General features: G+C 50.9%; 1 protein-coding gene across 1 annotated transcript in view; it reads left to right on the forward strand.

The window, feature by feature from the left end:
- LOC111159475 (polypeptide N-acetylgalactosaminyltransferase 18) overlaps positions 1 to 20,347 on the forward strand; it is a 342,809-nt gene that overhangs the window by 159,247 nt on the left and 163,215 nt on the right. Inside the window, exon 2 of the mRNA XM_022521983.1 lies at positions 13,087 to 13,279. Within this exon, the coding sequence (XP_022377691.1) occupies positions 13,087 to 13,279 (193 nt within the window). The remainder of the gene's footprint in view (positions 1 to 13,086; positions 13,280 to 20,347) is intronic.

Here is a 20,347-nt window from a genome sequence, read left to right on the forward strand (position 1 = left end):
TCTCCTAGGCAGAACTCTAGGTTTAAAGGGTTGTTTTAAAGTAGCTCATAATGGCACCTATAAATCCTGGTTCCTAAGATACACACATTTGTCCCTCCTTAAACTGAGTTTTTCACATGTTCTTTATATGGTTGGCTTGGAGCATAAAGACTTGGACCTTTAATGGAAGGTTCCATTCTGCATAATTGCGAATCACGTCCTCTTGGGTTTCCATGAGTGTGTGCACACAGACACTGAGCTCTGGCTGCCCCAGCCTGCTGGGCCCTCTCAGCGTAGAGCTTGACCACACCGAGGCCCAGACCCTGCCCTGTGCAGGCTCAGCTCCAGAGATGGCATGGGCTCTGTCTGGCTGTGAGAGGTCGGCATACAGTATCTCCCAGGTCCGACGAAATCCCATTCCTCGCCGGCCATGTCAGCCCAGACAGAAATAATGGTGCTTCTCCCTAGACCCCCAGCTCATTCTCTAGTTCTTTGCGAGGACTTGCCACCTTCCTGAATCCTATCCCACCTGTTGGGGGTTGCTTTCCCTAACCATTGCCAGCCCTTGCAGGGCTTGGGGCCTGATTTCTCTATCCCTGGCCTTGCCCAGCATCTTGTTTGTAGGGATTTGGACATCCAGAATCATAACTACATTTTGTCCTTCCTGGCTGGGGCTGAGTTCGGCAGGGGTTGTGTCCCATGAGGCAGATACCAGCGACTGAGAGTAGCTAGAGAGATATATCAAAGCCAGATTCCAGGAGGTGGAGGCTTTGACCAGCAGACAGTCCCTAGCTGACACTTCACCGAGCTTACTGGTGAGGGCTTGATGCAGATTTACTCCTACTTTTCTCACTACAACTCTATGAAGCAGAAATTGTTATCATCATTTACAAGTGAGGAAACCGAGGCACAGAGCAGTTAAGACTCATCCGTCTAGTAGGTGGAGGAGCAGGATCCACAGTCTGGGCTCCGGCTACACCAGGGACAGGCAGACTGTAGCCCACAGGCCACATCTGACCTGCTGCCTGCTTTTATCAATTGGTTTCTTGGAGCACAGCCACACCCACTCATTTACCCAGCCTCTAGGGCTATGCTTTCTCCGTACACAGCAGAGCTGAGTAGTTATGACTGAGACCACGTGACCCATAAGCCGGAAATATTTAATACTGGTCTTTACAGAAAAAAGTTTGCCAACCCCTGCTTTCCATCATGCTACCACTCGTGGCTCCCATGAAATTGAAGGCAGATTTTTCTGTGTGTGTGTTCAATGTGCATTTTCTGGTGCGTATTACCAGGTTTCATCAGATTTTCAGAGGATATCCCCCTCTCCTACCCCCGTCCCCAAAACAATAGAACTACAGCTTTTAGAGAGTTTTGAAAGCCCAGAGAGTTGGGTAGCCAAATGCCAATTCCTAGGCCAAAGCACAACAGTGGGAGGCAAGGCCAATGGTCAGGAGCCAGTTGGAAACTGTGATAGTTCAATCAGAGCAAGTGGAGAAGAACCAGGGGCAGAATGATGATGGTCACAGGACCCGCTTTGCACCGTCTGCAACTCTCCTTTGTTGTTCATTAGCTGGGGTGTGAGGGAGGCAGGGCCAAGGTGGCTTCAAGGTCAAGGATGAGGACCTTGCACAGCTCACGGCCACCTGCTACATTCATGTGCATCTGCTCCTTTGGAGAACCTGGCCTGATAGCCCCAGTCTTATCCCTGTGTGCAGTGCCACAGGAGTGTCAGGCATGAGAGGACGCTGTGCTGAGAGCAGTGCTGGGACATTCTTGATGCTCAACAAATATTAGTGTCATTCCTTTGCCTCCCTACAGCCCTGAGGGCAAAGTATGAGAATTTTCTTTTTATTGATGGCAAAACCCACAGTGATGGCACTCTTATTAAAGAGTAGGCAGTCAGAAAAATGACCACCCCTCCAAAAGGTGTGCACATGCTAATCTCTGGGACCTGTGAATTTATTACCCTCCATGGCAGTGGGGAATTAAAGTTGCAGATGGAATGGAGGTAGTTGTCAGCTGACTTCAGAATAGGGAGAGCATCCTAGGTGATCCAGGTGGGCCCGAGGTAATCTCAGACTCCTTAGAAGTGGAAGAGGGGATCAGAAGAGAAAGCCAGAGCAGTGCCATGTGAAGTGGACACAAGCCATCGTCGTTGGCATCAGCCTTGGACCAAGAGGGCCATGAGCCATGGAATGTGGGCGGCTTCTAGAAGCTGGAGAGGATTCAAAGATTCAAAAATCCAGGGAAATGGATTCCCCCTTAGAACATTTGGAGAGGAATACAGCTGTGCCAATGCCTTGATTTTATCTCCAAGAAACCCCATCAGCCCGCTGGGTCTCTAGCACTGCAAGATAATACATTTATGTTGTCTCCCACCACTCCATTCATGCTCATCTGTCACAACACCCGCAGGAAACTGATCCTGGGTGCAGCCCCTTAGACCACGCAGCCATCCTGATGGCGGAAAGCTAATCTACTCCCACTTTATTGCCGGTCCCCTCTGCATTTCATCTCTGCAGTGAGCTAGCGGTGAGCTAGCGGTGAACTAGCAGTAGATACCATTGTCCCCATGGAACGGAGGAGCAAGCACAAGTTCAGAAAGTCTCCCAAGCTTGACCAAGGTCAGCCAGCTGCTCAAGGGCAGAGCCCGCTCCAGAGCCCCTGCAGGAAGCTCTCCTACCTGGACCTGAAGCCTTCTGTAGGAGTCTCGCTCTTTCCCCACAACACCCTTCAGGTGTTGGAGGAAGCTCTCCCAGAGCTGCCTTTGCCTCAATGAATAAAGTCGTTGTGCAGGAGATTTTAATGGTGTCAGACCTGAGACTGTCAGGGCTTCTTTCTTCTCATTAGTTCCGAGCTTTCCTTTGTCAGATTTCACTTCTTTCTCTTAGGGGTTCTGAGGATCCCTGGAAGAGAAAGCCTAATTGTGAGGGCTGCTGGCAAAAGACCTTTAGTTCGAATTGTAATGCACCTCTAGAAGCACAGAGAGGGGAAATACCTTATGCAGAATATTTTATTTCCTTATTATCAGGGCCCTTAGCATATCAAAGGGTGTTTTTTAAAATCTGAAAATTTCCCCCTGGGAGCTCCATTAGAGGCAGAGTCTTGCTTTTCCAGGATAAATAAAGCACCACAATGATGAGCTAAAGTCCTCCTTTTTTTCCCCCAAATAAAACCCAAACACTGGGTCTATCTTACAGCTCAGATGAGGAAGGGGGCCCAAAGTGTAGCAGATTTGCCCAGTGTTGGAGGTGAGAACTGGCTGAGACCTTCTGCCTCTCGGTCCGCTCTTTCCCACAAGTTCTCAGCGCTTCACTGTGGCTGGGGCCCGAGGTACAGAGGCTGGCTGGATCTCCAGGCTGGATGTTGGAAGGTGAGGGAAGGGAGACACACGTCCTGGGCTGTGGGGACGACAGAACAGAAGGCAAGCTGGAGGCAGCCCGGAGTGACCTGCCATTCAGGGTGACATCCATCCCTGTGTAGCAGTGGGAGCCCGGCCTCAGCAGTAGTGTTGCAGCGGTGGGCCTCAGTGGGACTGGCCTGGGCTGCTCGAGCGGGGCCCAAGCACCAGGCTCTTTAGTAGGAATAACGGTGACTTCTCCCTGGGCAGCCAGCAGGCAAGAGTTTACCGAGAGCCGACAAGAAAAATGTACATTTCTGGTTATTCAATTAGCCACTTCTTTTTAGCCCCCAATAAAACAGGCAACAAGGCATCTCAAGCATAGAAGAAAATTTTTCTCAAAATCACTGAATTGTACATTTGAAATGGGTGAATTTTATGGTATATAAATTACACCCCAATAAAGCTGTTAAAAAAAATAAATGAGGTGGAAGAAAAGGAAGCATCCTTTAAGAGTTCTTATCTGGGCTATTCGGCAAGGCCCACTCCATTATTTAATGCTTAGCCTTCATCCTTCTAAAAGCTGACCCCACAGTGACTCCACACAGCACCTTGGCAGGCTGCTCCATTTCACAGGAGAGGACAGAGGCTGGAAGGGCCAGGCTGCAGGTCTGGTCCAGAGAGAGTGAAGAGCTCCGCAGGAGTGGGGAGAGAAGGATCTCCGGAACACTCCAGGAGGAGGGCCAGGGGACAGGCCCAGTTGGACTGTTCCCTGGATAAACTTTATACACAGGTTCTAGTGCCCACAGCAGGTAGCTACCAGGGACACGGGCCCGCCAGTCTGTCCTGCTTTCTCCCTTCCTCCTCATTACTGGGTTCTGGATCTCAGCACCAAACACCCAGAGCTTTGGCTTTGAGCATGGCCTGAGGCAGAAGCAGAAATAGCAGTGGCTATAGGACTGACTGCAGTGCAGAAGCTAGGCCCCCTCCCCATGCACTCTCCACGGCCTGCTCAACTCTACAGGAAAGAGGAGTATATGGCAAATTGAGTAAAACACCACAAGCAACAAGAAGGTTCTGCCGCTTTCCTGCAAAGACACCCCTAAAGATGCCCGAAGCGAGGACCCGGAAGCAGACCTGCTGCTTCCAGGGAAGACATGGCTTCGCGTGGGCAACGGGCTAAGGGGTCTTAAGTGATGTGAGCTCAGTTCCCGGGGACCCTGTCTGCCCCTCGGCGGGCTTCGACCAGCCCCTGCAGTGGGAGCTCCAGGCCCCTTTGGCCTCCAGCAGCCACTGTGCCATGTGACCCCTTCTACTGCTATTTTAGGATAAATCCAGGGAGCAGGGATGGGTCTTGGGTTCTTGCTTAGGGGGAGGTCTGGGCTTTAGCTTCTCCAAAGAGCTAGCAGCGTCTCAGAGCATCGGTGAGTGTGCAGCAGGGGCCGGCCGAGTGGCTCAGCCTCAGAAGTTGGGAATCGCAAGCAGTGTGGTCCTGGAGGAGGCAGGCCGTCAGACGTGGCTGGGGCCGGGCAGCAGCACACGTCTGTTTCACTCCCACACCCATTTTCTTTCCATCCATTGTGTGGTCTCAGCTCTGCCAAGACCCTGGACCGAAAGCAGCTGGACAAGCCCTTGTCTGGGCTGCTCACCCCAGCAGCCGCCCTCACACCACTGTTCTTCCCGCTTCCAGCATCAGTGGCTTCACGAGCCTCGAAGGCCCGGGCAGAGTGTCCAGATGTGCTCCCTGTGCCTGGCAAGCATGCTGGGGCACAACCCTCAGGGCTATGGCCTCTGTTGGATTCATTGCCCAAAGCCTCGCAGGCTGCTTTCCTGCCCTGTTGCCTTCCTGTCTGCGTGAGTTAGCATGGAGCCCGTCAGGACGGGGACCTGGAATTCTCTGCTCTCATTAGTGGGCTGCATGTGGGGGCACTGTGGGCATATCTCTGAGACCCTAATGTGGCGTTTCCCGATGCCCCATGTGATGACCACGGGTAGAACTTTCCAGAAAACAGATCATGCACAATGAGAACTGGGCATTAACATGGAGAAGTCGATGAGCCGCGTGAAAGTTCTCTGGTGTGCTTCTTCGTAGGGAGCCTCCCAGGAAGGGTTCAGAGCAAGTGATACTCAAAATATCCTTAACTGGCGAGGCACAGGCATGCATGCTTGCCGCAGCGTGGGGCAAGGTCCTGGGTCTGCTGGCCAGGCCAGGCGTGCACCTCATCGCTGCTGGCTGGTGGGAAGACCTGGAGTACTCCAAGAAGAGAGCCAGAGCAGCTGGGATGGCGAGACCACCCGGAGGGGCTTGGGGCGGCAGCTGCCTACCATCGCTGAGGAAGTATTCCGGTAGTTGGACGTTGCGGCGAACCAGTGCAGACCAGCTGAGAAGTCTCCTGGGGCCTGAAGTTTCTAGTCTTCAAGCCAGTGTGTCTTGGCTCGCAACGTGGAGGGAGGCTTGGGATATGTCTCTGGGCTGCAGTTTCCTCTTCTCTGTGATAGGAAGGATAGACCCCACATCATAGGCCACTGTGACGGCCTGGTCTCCCCTCCTGGCAGGGGCCATGTGATGGAACGGGGCTACAGGGCATACGGGATCAGCTCAAAGGGCAGAGGGATGGCAGTAGACACGCAAGATCGGCCTGCAGTTTCCCTCCTCACTGGACCTCAAATAATGCATCTTGCCACTTGAGACAGTCCTTGGGTGATGGTTAACGTGTTGGGCTTTGGCATTACTATCTGTATATGTGCTTATAGTTTCAGAAACTATTTCTAAATGATATGGCCAATCCTGGCCTTTCAGACTTGCAGTTTGCATTACGGATCCTCCAGACATCCTACCCTCCCCGGCCTCCCAAGGCCCCAGCAGCTCTCGTTCTTCTCTGGTTTCAGCTGTGAATAGCCATCTGTGCAGACGCCTGGAGCCCCACACTGTGCCCTCTCCTGCTTCTGCATCTTTGCTCCCATTGGTCTGGCCCTAGGGGTGCCCTTCTCCAGAGTGAGCCCGGGACTCTCACTTACTCTTCATATCTAGCTTGAGCATCCTCTCCTCTGGGAAGCCTTCCCTGCATGCACGTCTTCCCTCTCCAGTGACCCAGTGGCATGTTTTCCACGCTGGATCCGAGCATTGATCACATTCTCTATACAACTGGCTTTTCCGCTAGGCTGGATGCTGCTTGAGGACGGGCACGGAGTCTGAGTGCTTTTTATGTTTCTAGTGCCCAGCAATAGGCCCGACACACAGTAAACTTGCTTGAGTATTTGTTGATTGTCTGATAAGAAGAGTTAACTCCTTTTGACAGTGACTCCCAAAACCCAGCAGTGGAGGAGGTGCCGCCACCAAGCAGCAGTTTCCAGATGCTGGCCAAGAAGGGCATTCTAGGAATGAGCAGAAATGGTTGTTCCTGGGCCAGAGGGCAGGGGCTGCCCACAAAGCAAAGGGCAGTTTCCTCTGAGAGATGTCAAAGAGGAGGAAGAAGTCAGCCTCTCTTCTCAGCATCGGAAATGTCATGCTTTGCATGGACCCATTAAATAAATGTGCCTTTTCTCTTCAAAAGGTGGAGTGATTAGTGACCCTTCAGGGGAATCCTCCCCTTGAGTTTGTTGACAGGGATTTCTCCAGCAAGCACCTTATAGACTGAGCCGGGGGGAAGCTCAGGAGGAAGGCTGGCAGCCACGCGTCTGCTGAAACTTTGGGGAAAAATGGGAACACCTGACCTTACTCTCAGTCTCTCTGAGACTCTGTGGTTTGAGTCAGACACTCCCTGAAGATTATTAGGTTAGTTTTCTGAAGACTCTGGGTCTTACAACTTCTCTGTGCCCTGCACCTGGGTTTCTGGGACTTTGGAGCCTTCCTGTGGTCTTCCCAATTCCGAGTTCTTCCAGGTGAGCATAGAAAGAGGAAGAGGCAAGAAACACACAGCCTTTCCTCTCTCCTTCCTTGTCTCTCTTCTCTCCGTGCTTTTTGGGGTGGTTCCTCCGTGCACTGTCCTGTTCTGGATGCTTGGGAGAGATTCCAGGTAATTCTCTGATGTAAGAGATTTGCCAAAGAGTCCTGAGAGAGGGGCAGGGGTTGGCTACCAATGACCACATTCCGTGGGACTCCCTGAGAAGCTTCTAAGAGCATACCGATCATCTCAAAAGGCTGTGTGTAAGTGACCTAGGTAGGAAATTAACTGCCCACAGCTGGACTTTGCCCGCCCTTTCCGGGCTTCACATTCCTGCTTGCTGACACAGGACTCTAAGCCCCTTTCAGCTCCCTCGGAGGACGTGGGGAATCCCTAACGGATCGGGGGCTCACTGACTCCTCTCCCGTCTTGCTGCTGCTACTCCATTCATCTTCCTGATGCTCATTAAGCACCTGCCAGAACGGGCACTGTTCTAAGCACTGGGGGTTCCTCAGAGAACAGAGCAAATCCCTGACTTCACGGAGCTCACGTTTGAGTCAGGAAAGACAACAAGCAAGACAAATACAAAAAGGACTTCAGTGGGTGCAGAGGGAACTCGGAGATCGAATGTTTAGAAAAGGCTTTACAGAGAAAATGACTTCTGAGGAAAGAGGTAAAGGAAGTGAGGGGAGCTAGCCACGGGGTGTAGACAGAAGCACAAGAACAAAGGCCCTGAGGTGTGTGGTGAGTCTGGTGAGGGGCCAGTGTGGTTGGAGTAGAGAAGACAAGGGGGCGGGGGAGGGGGAGGGGGTGAGCTCTTAGGGTCTTGATCACCAGGAGCCTTGTAAGGCCTTCTCTGTGTCAGGGACTAAGTGAAGGACCTCGGTCTTTCATGCTGAGGAGACAGTTAGCTGTTGGAGGTACGGTGCAGAGAGGGGCATAGCCTGGCAGTGTCCCCACCCACAGCCTGTGGGTCTGCCATGTCCCACGGGGCTCCCACCTGCCCATGCCACAGAGCTCATAGCGAGGGAATTTGGGGGAATGCCTCCCTGACTGAGCATTACACAGGGGCTGTGTGTCTGTCTGGTGGAAGGAAGGGCCTTTCAGTGTTCGCTCCTGGCCTGTTCTCCCTGGGACCCAGATGAGCACCCGGGCTGGGTGAGAAACGGGCAGGGGTTAGAGGATCTGGGCTGTACTCAGAACCTCTAAACTCTGGCTGTGGTCCAGGCTGTGTTTACTGTGCCCTGCTTAATCTCGGCCACAAGTGAGCTGTCCTTGGGGAGTGCCCCTCGGTTGGTCAGGTGCGCCCAAATAGGTCTGGACCCCAGTAGGAAATGCTATACTTAAGTAGAGCCCAAGTCTGCTCCTGACAAGTGCCTCCTCCCGGGGTGACAGACAGCTCTTGGTCTGGTCCGTCACCAGATGTGTCCAGATGCCCCTGGACCCTTCCAGAGGCCCCGACCTTGGCATTTCCCTGGAGCCTGTTTGCCTGTCACACTATCATGTCAAAGACGAGCCTCCTTTGCTGATGACCATGTAGGGCTGCTTTCTTACTAGAGAGAGAAGGGAGTTGTTGGGTCAAGGCCCAGCTAAGGGCCTTGTCAGTGGATGTGGAAACCCTTCCTCTGGGAGCTAGACAGCAACATCTTTCAGAGCTGGGGACCTCAGGACAGGACCATTTATCTTCCCCATCTGAACTCAAGAGGTGTTGCGAGAAGGGCACTCTGGTGGGGCTGTGGGTCTCTGTGGTTCCTCAGCAGCTAACATTCATGACGTGCTAGGCCCTGTGCTAAGCTCCGTACGTGGAACATCTTATCAAATATGCACACATGCTCTATGAGAAAGGTACTAATATTATCGACGATATTTTCTGGTTGGGGAAACAGGTGCCGGTAAGCTAGACTAAACCAGCAAATGGTAGATCTGGAGTGTAAAACCCAGATTCTGATATAACCAGTCCTCTTAACCAGTCCTTCGGATGTCACATGTAAGGTAGAGCAGGGGGTCAGCACGCATTTTCGTAAAGGACAAGATGGTTAAGTATTTTCAATTTTTTAGGCCACGTGGGCTCTGTTGCACATACTTGACTTGGCCCTGGAGGTCTAAAGCAGCTGTAGATGATATGTAAGCCCATGGTTGAGGCTGTTTTCCAGTAAAGCCTTATTTACAAAATAACGTGGTGGGCCAGATTTGGCCCTCAGACTAGCGTTTGCCATTTGTGGTATAGAGGGAAGAATGTACAGTTGAGAGGAAGCCAGACCTTTCGCCAATGCCCCCTGACAAACTGGGTGACCTTGGATTGGTCCTTTAACCTTTTCCTTTGGTTTCTTCATGCCTAATAACTAACCACAATGGGGTGCTTATCAACTAACTTATTTAAAATGGTTTATGGAAAATTAACAAGAGGAAGCTGAGCAGACCTAAACATATGTGGAAAATAGACCTCACAATTCTAAACAACTGAGGCCAGACGTGTGGTTCCTGGACTTGTTTCGAGAGCATGTGCAAGACTGTATGTATTAGTCACTTTATTACCTTAGCCGCAGGTCGCGTTTTATTCCCTTGATGATATTCCCACAGACGTGTGGTTCCTGGACTTGTTTCGAGAGCATGTGCAGGACTGTATGTATTAGTCACTTTATTACCTTAGCCACAGGTTGCGTTTTATTCCCTTGATGATATATTATGCACCCCTTAACCTCATGCTCGATCAATCATTAACTTTGTTTTTTACCCCTACTCCCTGTTTACCCAGTGATCATAGAATCCTAATGGAGAGTCGAGAGACACATTTGTCTTCAAATTAACTGATATACACAAGCATTCCAGGTGCTTCATTTTCCAGAAAAATGCAGAGCTCCAGAGGTTTGAAGGCCTGCCTTTTCGAGGTTTCTTCACGCGCCCCCCGCCCCCACGTATTCCCCTCTTTCCCCAAACATACATAAGCTGTCCCTCGGCTTCAGCGGGCAATGAAGCTTTGGGAATGAGAGCCAACATTCTCAATGGGCTGTCCTTGTGATAATGAAACTTTCTTTGCTTCCAAAAATGAATTAATTAATTAAATGAAATCGTTTATGGAGGCCCTCATAAGAGATGTGTACTGGGCTGGGGGCACAGCAGGGAATGAGACAGAAGTCGACCTCCCCTCATGGAGTCCACACCTGTGAGCAAGACAGAGATAACTTTAGGTAAAGACATCGGGCCAGCACGGTGCTTGGCTCTGGGCAGGAATTCAACAGAGAGGACTTCTTGCACTGCCTTGCCCCTGATTTCTCATTCAAGACCCACGGCTTTCTGGTTTGTTGTGGTTTAACCCTATGCTGAACAAAACAACGGGAGCATATGGTAGAACCCCGGTCTTGAATATGTTTATAATACATTTTTATGCAACACAGGTCTAATTGTGAATCATAATTTTTTCATTAACTGATCTCATTTGACTTGGTAATATCCATTTAGGTAGGTATGTGAGAGCAGTAAAACTCCATTTCTTTTTTTTTTAAAGATTTTTTTTTAAATTTATTCATTTGACAGATAGAGATCACAAGTAGGTAGAGAGACAGGCAGAGAGAGAGGAGGAAGCAGGCTCCCCGCTGAGCAAAGAGCCTGATGCGGGGCTCGATCCCAGGACCCTGGGATCATGACCTGAGCCGAAGGCAGAGGCTTTAACCCACTGAGCCACCCAGGTGCCCCAAAACTCCATTTCTTTTAAATATTATATGATTCCGTTGGCTCACTGTTTTAGATTTTTACCACCCCCAGCATTCCAAATGAGTACCTCATACATCTGAGAGATAGCAAGGGCCTTTACGATCACGTGAGCCCTGGGCCTCCCTTCACACATGCCTTGTGAGGAGGCGGGGACAAGTGTGCCCCGGGTTCTGGGATGGAACCTTAGGTGACCACCACATTTCTTGTTTGGTCATAGAAATGCTACGTGGTTTGCATTTTACTCATTATTCGGTCCTAATCTGTTGTATAGCTGAGTTCTTCCATCCCTTTAAGGAAAATCGGTCTGCCATGTCTATCTGTGAACTCATGGGTGTCCCAGCCCATGGCCACATGGACCTAGTGTGGTGTAGTTGGTCAGGATTGCTGCCTCGGGAGATAGGCCTCCCTGGACTGACTGTCCCCTGTTTTGCTTCCTTATGAGTGAGTCAGGTCAGGAGAGGTGAGGTGCCTCCACAGGTTTACCCAGCGCCTGGGTGTTCCAGCCCTGATGACACGTCTTTGGACATCTCTCTCACTAAAGTCTCTGCCATCGGTGTACTTGCTCTGCTTCAGAATCAAGGACTCTCTAATTTGTGGGGAGTCACAAAAGTCCCCTTCTCTCAATGACAGCCTTCGTGCACCTGCACTGAAAGAGGCTTCGTCCCCCAGGGCACCCCTTCTACAGTGGGAGGATCCTGGGTGTTGGAAGTCCTCTTCCCCTCTCTCAGATTGGTTCTCACAAGAGTCCCCCAAGAGGAAGAGGGGAGTAAGAGCTGTGTCTGCAGCACTGAGCTCCCCAACCTGGGAGACCTGGGAACCTTAGGTCCTTGCCTGGCTCCTGGCATAGATGTGTGTCATATGCCCACAGGCTTTGTATGGATGGCTGAGGGGACATTGGCAAGTGTTCCAAGCCTGCGTCTTCTGCCCCTAACCTGCTTCTGCTTCCTCTGGTCTCTAGCTCATTCCAGGCTTCTAGCACCATCTCTCATTTACATCATGTTATGAGCTTGAAGGGTACCATCCAGTGGCCTTAGCATCTCTGTCCAATTTCTCTGATTTCTGACCTTGACTACCTGTCTCTCAGAATGAATTCCAAAGTTCTGGCCCATCAACCTATGTCCTGGCAAGACCTGCCTGTTACCCCCATAAAAGAGAGACTCAAATGACCGGCCAGGCTCCCCTTGCTAGGCGCTATGCCAGGTACCATGTATTGTGTACCTTTCTGAGTCATATGCTGGCCCAAGTGCTGTATGTACATTATTTATGTGATCCTTTCAGATTCTGGGAGGTGGGGGTGACAGGTGGGTTGGTATTAGCATACCCGCACTACAAATGGGAAGCAAGACGCAGAGAGGTTGAGTGTTTGCTTGTGGCCCTATAGCCAGTGAATGGTGGAGCAGGGATTTATTTGAATCCATGTCTGTGTGGAATCCAAAACTTCCGCTCTTATGGGTAATAATGTCCCTTTCATTTTCTTAGAAAACTCCAGGGAAACCATGAGCTCATGACCTGGTTTGGGGCTGTCCTTACCCACAGATCTACCAGGGGTCCAGTGAACAATGTGTAGAGTGCATGGGTGACTCTGTACCACTGATTCCTTGTTCTGGTAGGCACAGCCTGGAAGCCTCAGAAGGCAGTCTGGTTGGGGTCCTTAGAGCCAGATAAATGGCACTTAGCTGGGCCAGGCCACTCACAGCAGACCAGACAATGGAGAGGAAGGTGGGCAAGAAGTCCGGCGAGGGGACCTGGGTATGGAGCAGGCTCCGGACTGGCAGGGAGTGGGGGTGCGATCTTGGCAAAGAGAAATGGAAGCCCATTTGAGGGCTAGGGCTAGCATCTCTGGTGGGGAAAGGAGGGCATTCTGACTTGAAGCCATGGGGCATGGGCATGATATCTGTCAACCTCTCGGTAGACCCTGTAGGATGTACTTCTATATCCCGTGTGCCTAGTGGTTGTGGGATGGATGGATGGATGGATGGATGGATGGATGGATGGATGAATAAATGAGTTTGAGGAAGCATGAAGATTACAGTCTATTTTCCCCAAAGCCCCCAAATACGGGGATAAGATTGTTTTACCCAAGGTGATGGTAAGGGAGGGGGAGGGGTTGTCATGGCATTTGCAGGGGTGCACTCTGACCCACTGTCTCCTTGTCCCTTCTTTCTCCAGAGACTCCCGCCAAGCCTGAGGAGGCAGAAGCTGAGCCCTTCACAGACTCCTCTCTGTTTGCACACTGGGGCCAGGAGCTCAGCCCTGAAGGCCGGCGTGTGGCCCTGAAGCAGTTCCAGTACTACGGCTACAATGCCTACCTCAGTGACCGCCTGCCCCTCGACCGGCCCCTGCCTGACCTCAGACCCAGTGGGTGAGCAGAGTCAGTGGCTGGGCCCATGTCGACCTGCCTGTGGGGAGATGGGGGTCACCACGGTGCCAGGAACAGGGTCAGAACAGGGCATTCAGACTCCTGGGTCCCTCTCCTGCTTCAGCCAGGGTTTGTGCCCTCGGCCTTCATGGGGCAAGTCATTTCCTCCTCCTCCTTCCAGAGCCTCAGTTTCTCCATCTGCTAAGCAGGGGGAAGGCTTTTTCCATGAGAGACGCTGAGGATTAATAATGTAATTTATTCCTTATGGGCTCTAGAGTTATCCGGTGTTCCTGTTAATAAGTCTTTTTAACCCAATTAGTTGCATTTTTATGAACAATTATTTTTTTTTCCATAAATTAGTATTTAAAGTATATCCATCTTCCAGGGCTAACAAGTCATTACACCCGACACAGAAGTCTGTCTTGACTTTTCTCTTTGTTACAGAAAATGTTCCTTTAAGGTTCAGTTAGAATTTTTATTACTCCTAATTATTAAAAGTGTGGGCACGTACCATAGCTGAGAAAATCTCATTAACTTTTGTGAGCTCCCCCCCCAACCTTCTTTCCCCCTCTTTCTCCTTTATTTTTAAATTTTTCTTAAAGCTGCAAACTACAGTGAGCTTATATCTGGAAGACAGATATAAAGATCTTTTTCAGGAAAGATCTTGCTGCTGGGTTTGGAGGCTATGTTCTTTTAGGGAGAAAAGTTCAGTTCAGTCCCATAGACACTTACTGAGCTCATGCTATATACTGTATCATTGAGAATGGTTTTTCCTGGCCCAAGGAGAACTTGGCTGGGCTCTAGGGATGAAAGAGCAGCTGAGGACATACAAGGGCTAGAAGAGTCTATATTCATTTAAAGGATATTTACTGATAATTATATATGCCAGCGTAGTCTAGGCACAGGGAAAGAGTAGTGAACAAAACAGACGGGAATCCTTACCCTTGCAGAGTTTACATTCTAGATAGGCCAGGACGCATATTAAAGAAAACAGAGAAGTAAAATATGTAGCCTGTTACATGGTAGCAGATGCTATGAAGAAATAGAAAGGAAGTAGGGACTTCCTGGGATAGGAAGAGGGGTTGAATTTTTAGTGGGGTTGTCAGAAATGCCCTCACTAAGAAGGTGACATTTGAGCAAACATCCTGAAGAGATGAGGAAGGGAGCCACATGGACACCTGGGGGGAAATTTTCTAGGTGGAGGGACCAGCAAGTACAAAGGTCCTGAGGTAGAAGTGTGCATGGCACGTTTGAAAAAGGAGGCCCATGCAGCTGGAACGGAGGAAGCAAGAAGGTGGTAGTTGGAGATGAAGTCAGAGGGGCCACAGGAAGCAGGTCAAGTAGGGCAGTGGTTTTCAAACTTGGCTGCACATTGAACTCCTAGGGAGCTTTAGAATAATCATGATGCCAGGGCCACACCCTAGACCAATTAGGTAGGAGTTTCTAGAGGTGGCCCTCTGTATCTGTATTGTTTAGGGCTCTCGGGTGATTCCAGGAAGCAGCCCAGGTTGAGAATCGCAGGCAAAGGGCTTTATAGGCTGCTGCACGGGGTGTGCTTATACTCTGTGAGATGGGGAACGAAGGGAAGTGCTTGGCATTTTCAAAGGTCCCCATGGCTCCTGTGTTGAGAACAGAATGAAAGGGCCTAGGAGGGCAGGGAGACCAGATAGGAGGCTTCTGCCTATCCCGGTGAGAGGTGGTGGTAGCATGGACCATGATGGCAGTATACAGGTGTTGGGATGGAATTGGCTTCTGGGAGGATCCCAAGGGTGACTTTATCTCAATGCCCCAGGCTCTCAGCCCCCTGAAAGTGCTGCAGAGACCATGCCTGGGGCTGCAGAGATCCAGGTCTGATATGGGCAGAACCTTGAGGCTCCAGAAAAAGGATCATCAGAGGAGTTGGGACCCCAGGACTCTCGCAGGGGCCTTGGCCTTGATCTTGGCAGGCACAGGAGCTGCAGACTTTGCAACCAGCTCTCACGTCAAGCTCAGGCCTCGCTCTATGCAGATTTGTTCCAAATTAAAGGGGAACTGAGAAGGAAGCTCTGGAAATGGTGGATCTTACAGACTGCAACATGACTGTAGCAATGACTGGTATTTACACGGGGCTTGATGCTCTGAGAATGCCCTTCCTGCCCGGACCACACCCACCGGCAGCGGCGGTGGGGAAGGGGCTGGCACATTCTCCCCATTCAGAGTTGGGGAAACTGAGGAACAATTGCTGTGTCTGAGATCACACAGCTGGATATGTAGCTGAGCTGAGACCCGACCCCATGTGTCCAGATGCCAAATCCTGGCCTTTGAGGGTGGCCCGCAGCTGTCTTATTAGGAGCCAACCGACACCGGAGCCCCTTAACTCTTCATTGAGAGATGTGCCCTGTCACTGTTCCTCCCCACTTGCCAGGAGAGAAACAGGAGGGTGAAGGGTGGAGGGGACGGAGGCCATGAGGCTTTTCTCAGAAGGGCAGGCCTCCCTTGCAAGCACTCTCTGCAGGTAGCACATTTCAGGCGGCAGGTAGGGGGTCCAGCCTGGGCTTCCTGAGTTTGCGGACAAAGGATCTCTAAAGGACTCCAGGCGGGCAGAATTCTGAGCAATAATCGTAACAGAGAGACCTTCCCTCCACACAGAGCTGCAGTTTATAGAGCTTCCTCCAGCCCCCCCCCCCCGCCGCCCCACACCGCCTTGGAGCAAGGTGACTTTTCATAGAAGGAAAAATGGCATCTCTGATAGAAGGCAGAGCTGAGCCCTCCCTGTGAGCCTCCACCCATGTTCTCTGCAGGGGCGTTAAGGATGCAGTTTCTCTTTGCACATGGACTTGGAAAGCTCTATCCAGTTCTACTTCAGATCCCGTGCCAGACACACATCCAAGATCAGAGAGCTGTTGGTGAACCACTCAAAAACAAGGGTGTGCTTAGCTGAAACAGGGCCTCTCTTTGTTAATTTCACTAAAAACATTCCTGTGTTGTAACAAGGTCATTGCTTCCTAGCTTATCCTGTTTCACTCATTTTGGAAACATTTTTTTCAAAGTCTTTACTATCATCCCATTCCAAATTACACTGGCAAACATTTCTGTAGCCTGAGCCATGTTTGCTGGGACATGTTTGGCACTTGATTTCTGTTAACTATTTGACACCTTGCAGTAACCTTCTGGAATAGGGACTCGTCTGGGAATCGCACACTGTTCTTGACTGTCCTACTCACAGTCCCTCTGAGCCCAGCTCTCTGAGGCTTTTCCATACCAGCCACGCCTGTGACCCTAGCTGGGGGCCCTACAATTCATTTTGGTTCTAGCACTACCTACCAGCAGTTAGCGTCAGTCCCGCCAGCTATGGGCTCAGTCCCACGACACTGTCCCCTCTCCAGAGGCCAGTCACCAGTCTCAGTTGTCACCTGTGCTTCTGTCCAGTTGTAAAGGGAGGTCCCCACCACTTGTCCTGGAGTTCAGTCATTTGCTAGCAGTGGCACAGAACTCAGGGAAATGCTTACACTTAGCGGTGGATTCCAAAGGACGTAATACAGGACATAGATGAGCAGTCTGATGAGGAGATATATATGAGGCCCGGGAGGGTCCCCGGCACAGGAGCTTCTGTCCCCATGGACTGGGGGTATAGGATCCTCCTGGAAGCAACCTGGAAACTCTCTGAACCCGATGCTTTGAGGATCTGCATGGAGGCTTCATCATGTAGGCACGATGCATTATTAACTCACTTCCCAGCCCCTTTCCTCTGTCCAGAGGATTGAGTCAGAGGTGAAGCCAAAAGTTCCAGACTTCGAATCAAAGCTTGGTCTTTCTGGTGACCGGCCTTCATTCAGGGCCCACAAGAATCACCTCATTAGATCCAAAGATGCTTCCATCACCCAGGAAATTCCAAGGGACTTAGGAACTCTGTGTCAGACACTCCTGTCACTCAGGAAATGACAAGGGTTTTAGGATCTCCATGTCAGGAACTGGGATCAAAGACCAAAGACCAACTATTAGCAGAAGCCAGGGGCAGAGACCAATATATATATTTTTTATTATCTGACAGTATTATTATTTGTTCCCATTTTACCAAAGAGGAAACTGAGGCATGGAGAGACTATAACCTCTGTGCAAGACTGCTAGTGGCAGGGCTGGGGTTTGAGCCCAGTTAGTCTGGCAATAGAATTTGTGTTTGTAACTGCCACCATGCTTACTGCCTTGGAGTGTCCATTGGTGGCACTCTAATGGGGATGGGGACTGCTTTATCAGTATGTAGCACGGGCCGATTGGTGTGTCTGAGTTGGGAAAGTCTCTGAGTGCTGGAAAAACTGTTGTGGCGAACATAAAGCCCATTATCAAGGCTGGGGATGATGTCTTTGCTGCAAGTAATGTTAGGATATGAGGCAGGGTGGGTGGGGGTGGCTAGCATCTGGAGACGAAGCACTGTGCTGAGGACAGTCTCCAGAAGAGTCTGGTCAAGTGGTTCCTGCTTCATTCTCAGTGTCCTTGAGGACTTCTGTTCCCAGAGGTGTCCTTGGATTTTGCACTTTGCTCTTTGTATTCTTGGGTTTGCTCTTCCAAGTGCTAACCCTGACGTTATGCTTGGCTTCATTCCTGGACTGGGATATGGGTGTTCCAAATCCCGCTCCACCCTCTCTTCCATCATCTCTGGCTGGCCCCTTATTTTGTCTCCTTTCTTGGTGCCGAAAGAGGCGATCTGACCCACTTTTGTCATCTGGCTGAAGGGACCATTCTACACCCAGGGCCTTATACACAGCAGGAGACGTAACCAGAAGCAGAAAAGTCCATCCAGCTGCTTGCTAGGATTTATTAATTTATTCATCCCACAAACATGTATTGAGCTCCAAGTGTATGCCAGGCACCCAGTAAAGCACCAGGCAGGGAAACCTCGAGGGGCTTACACCATAGCGGGAACCTATATGGAAGGTGGTGGGAGAGCAGGGCAGGGGATCCGAAAGCTTGCAGACCATCTCCTGGCCTCTTTGCAGAAGATCCATTCTTGTAGGTTTGGAGTAAGTCAGGGCTGGAATTGGATGGCCCATGGAAGCCCTGTTCTTCTGTGCCCTCTGTAACAGGGAGGACGGATCTGGAGAGACATCTGCAAGGAGCCTCCTTTGACTAGTTATGATGGCACTCCCCTGGGGAAGGGAGGACAGAGGAACCAGAAACGTGTCAGTTTTATTAGCCTCTTCTGGATTCTTAAGTCTGTGCAGAGAAAGGACAGATTTCCTCAAGGCTCCAGGACAGCTGGCTTTGAGGGAAATCAAAATGCCATTCATTCTCCCTTCATTGTTTTAACAAGCATCACCCAGGTGAAAAGACTCAGGAGAGAATGGACATTGGTGTCTTCCTCTGGTGATCCCCCTGGATGTCACCCCAGGAGAGGCCTTTGCCAGATCTGGGCAGGGATTTGCCTTCTTACTTTCTAGGTTGCCGACACCTAGGCCTCAGGACTGAGGGGGAGAGAAGCTGCATGTCAGGCTGGCTGGACTAGGCCCCGTCTCTCCCACGCCCAGATGCAAATTCCAAACGTTCCTGTGGCTCTCCCGGTGTGCTTGAGCACACAGAGGACCCACCCTCCTCCTCCTTGTCTGTAGTCTCCCAAATAACCCACCAGGGGTGAAAAGAGAAGAGGGGAAAAGCAAGTGTTATTGGGGTGTGGATTACGTTTGTCAAAACTCATCAAATGCACTTAAGATCTGTGAATTTTACTGCATGCAGATGAAGCTTTTTTTTTTTTTTTTTTTAATCATAAGTAAGAAAGCGATCAGGACGGTCTCTACGGGTAGGATGAAAAGAGAGGATGGAGGCAGCATCTTTGGGGGACCACTGAGAAGATGAGTTGTGATTGTGGGGGAGGAGGATCATGAGCATTTGAAGCCACTCACCAGCTCAGGCCAGGAACGTACAGGCAGGCCCCCAGCCAGCGGCAGCAGGTCGAGCAGGTGGCATATGGGAGTCCATGGTTTCACAACAACAGGTGCATGCCTCATTTTTTCCTTCGGGCAGTGGTATTCCCGAACAGGAGCTGCAGAAAGTGTAAGGGACAAGTGCCTGAGCTAGTGGGCATTTGGGTGTGGGTAGGAGAAAGGGAGCTCCGGGTGGTAAGCTTCAAGGCTTTAAGTTGCCATGGCAACTCTATGGCCTACCTCCAAGGTAGTTCAGGGCAGAGCCTTGGCAGGTTCTATTCCTGCCTCTCGCCGGGAGACCTTCAGTCTCCTGAGTCTGTCAGTGATCATGTCTTCTTTCTTTCCAGTGTCCCCAGAGGTCCTTGTCCCTCCCCCACAGGGGGTAGTGTGGACTGGCTTTTGGCTTGACTAGGGACTAGGGGGCTCAAGCTTGAGACCAAGGCATGGGGGGATGACTAAGGGTGGGGGTTAGACTATTTTCTGCAGCCCCAGGATGGAGCAACTGGGACGGGTATGTGCACATGCACACACACACACACACACACACACATGCACACGCACACCCACACACACCCCAGCCCTATTCCTGAACCAGAGAGGTCCTGTGTGAATATCCAAGCAGAAAGATCTGGAATGGGATTATAGCAGAGAAAACATGCAGCCTGGAGCCAGGGGCTCGGGCCCCCTAGGAGCAGGTTAGAGTCCATCCAAGGTGACTGGGTGTTTGCTGCCACCACTGGGGTGTGGCCACAGGTTTGCCTGAATGGATCAGAGGGCTGTAGGGTCCTCGGGGTGCAGACTCTAGACACATAGCAGAGATCTCTGGACTTGGTGGGCCGGCAGGTCTGGCTGGCTATGTAGAGTAGACAGAGTAACTGTCTCCCAAGGGCACCCATGTTCTAATCCCTGGAACCTATGACTATGGTCTAGTACATGGCAAAGGAGAATCAAGGTTGCAGATGGAATTAAGGTCCTTCGTCAGCTGCTTTTAAAATAAAGAGATTATCCTGGATTATCGGGATGGGCCTCGTGTAATCACAGGGCACTTACAAGTGGAAGAGAGAGGCAGAAGAGTCAGGCCAGCGGGATTGCAGAGGGATCAGCCCTTTACTAACCATTGTTGGCCTTGAAGACAGGAAAGAGCCGTAAACCAAGGCACGTGGGCAAGCTTTAGATA

This window comes from Enhydra lutris, unplaced genomic scaffold (genome assembly GCF_002288905.1).
Source record: "Enhydra lutris kenyoni isolate GAN:26980312 unplaced genomic scaffold, ASM228890v2 scaffoldscaffold68, whole genome shotgun sequence".
Taxonomy (NCBI): domain Eukaryota; kingdom Metazoa; phylum Chordata; class Mammalia; order Carnivora; family Mustelidae; genus Enhydra; species Enhydra lutris.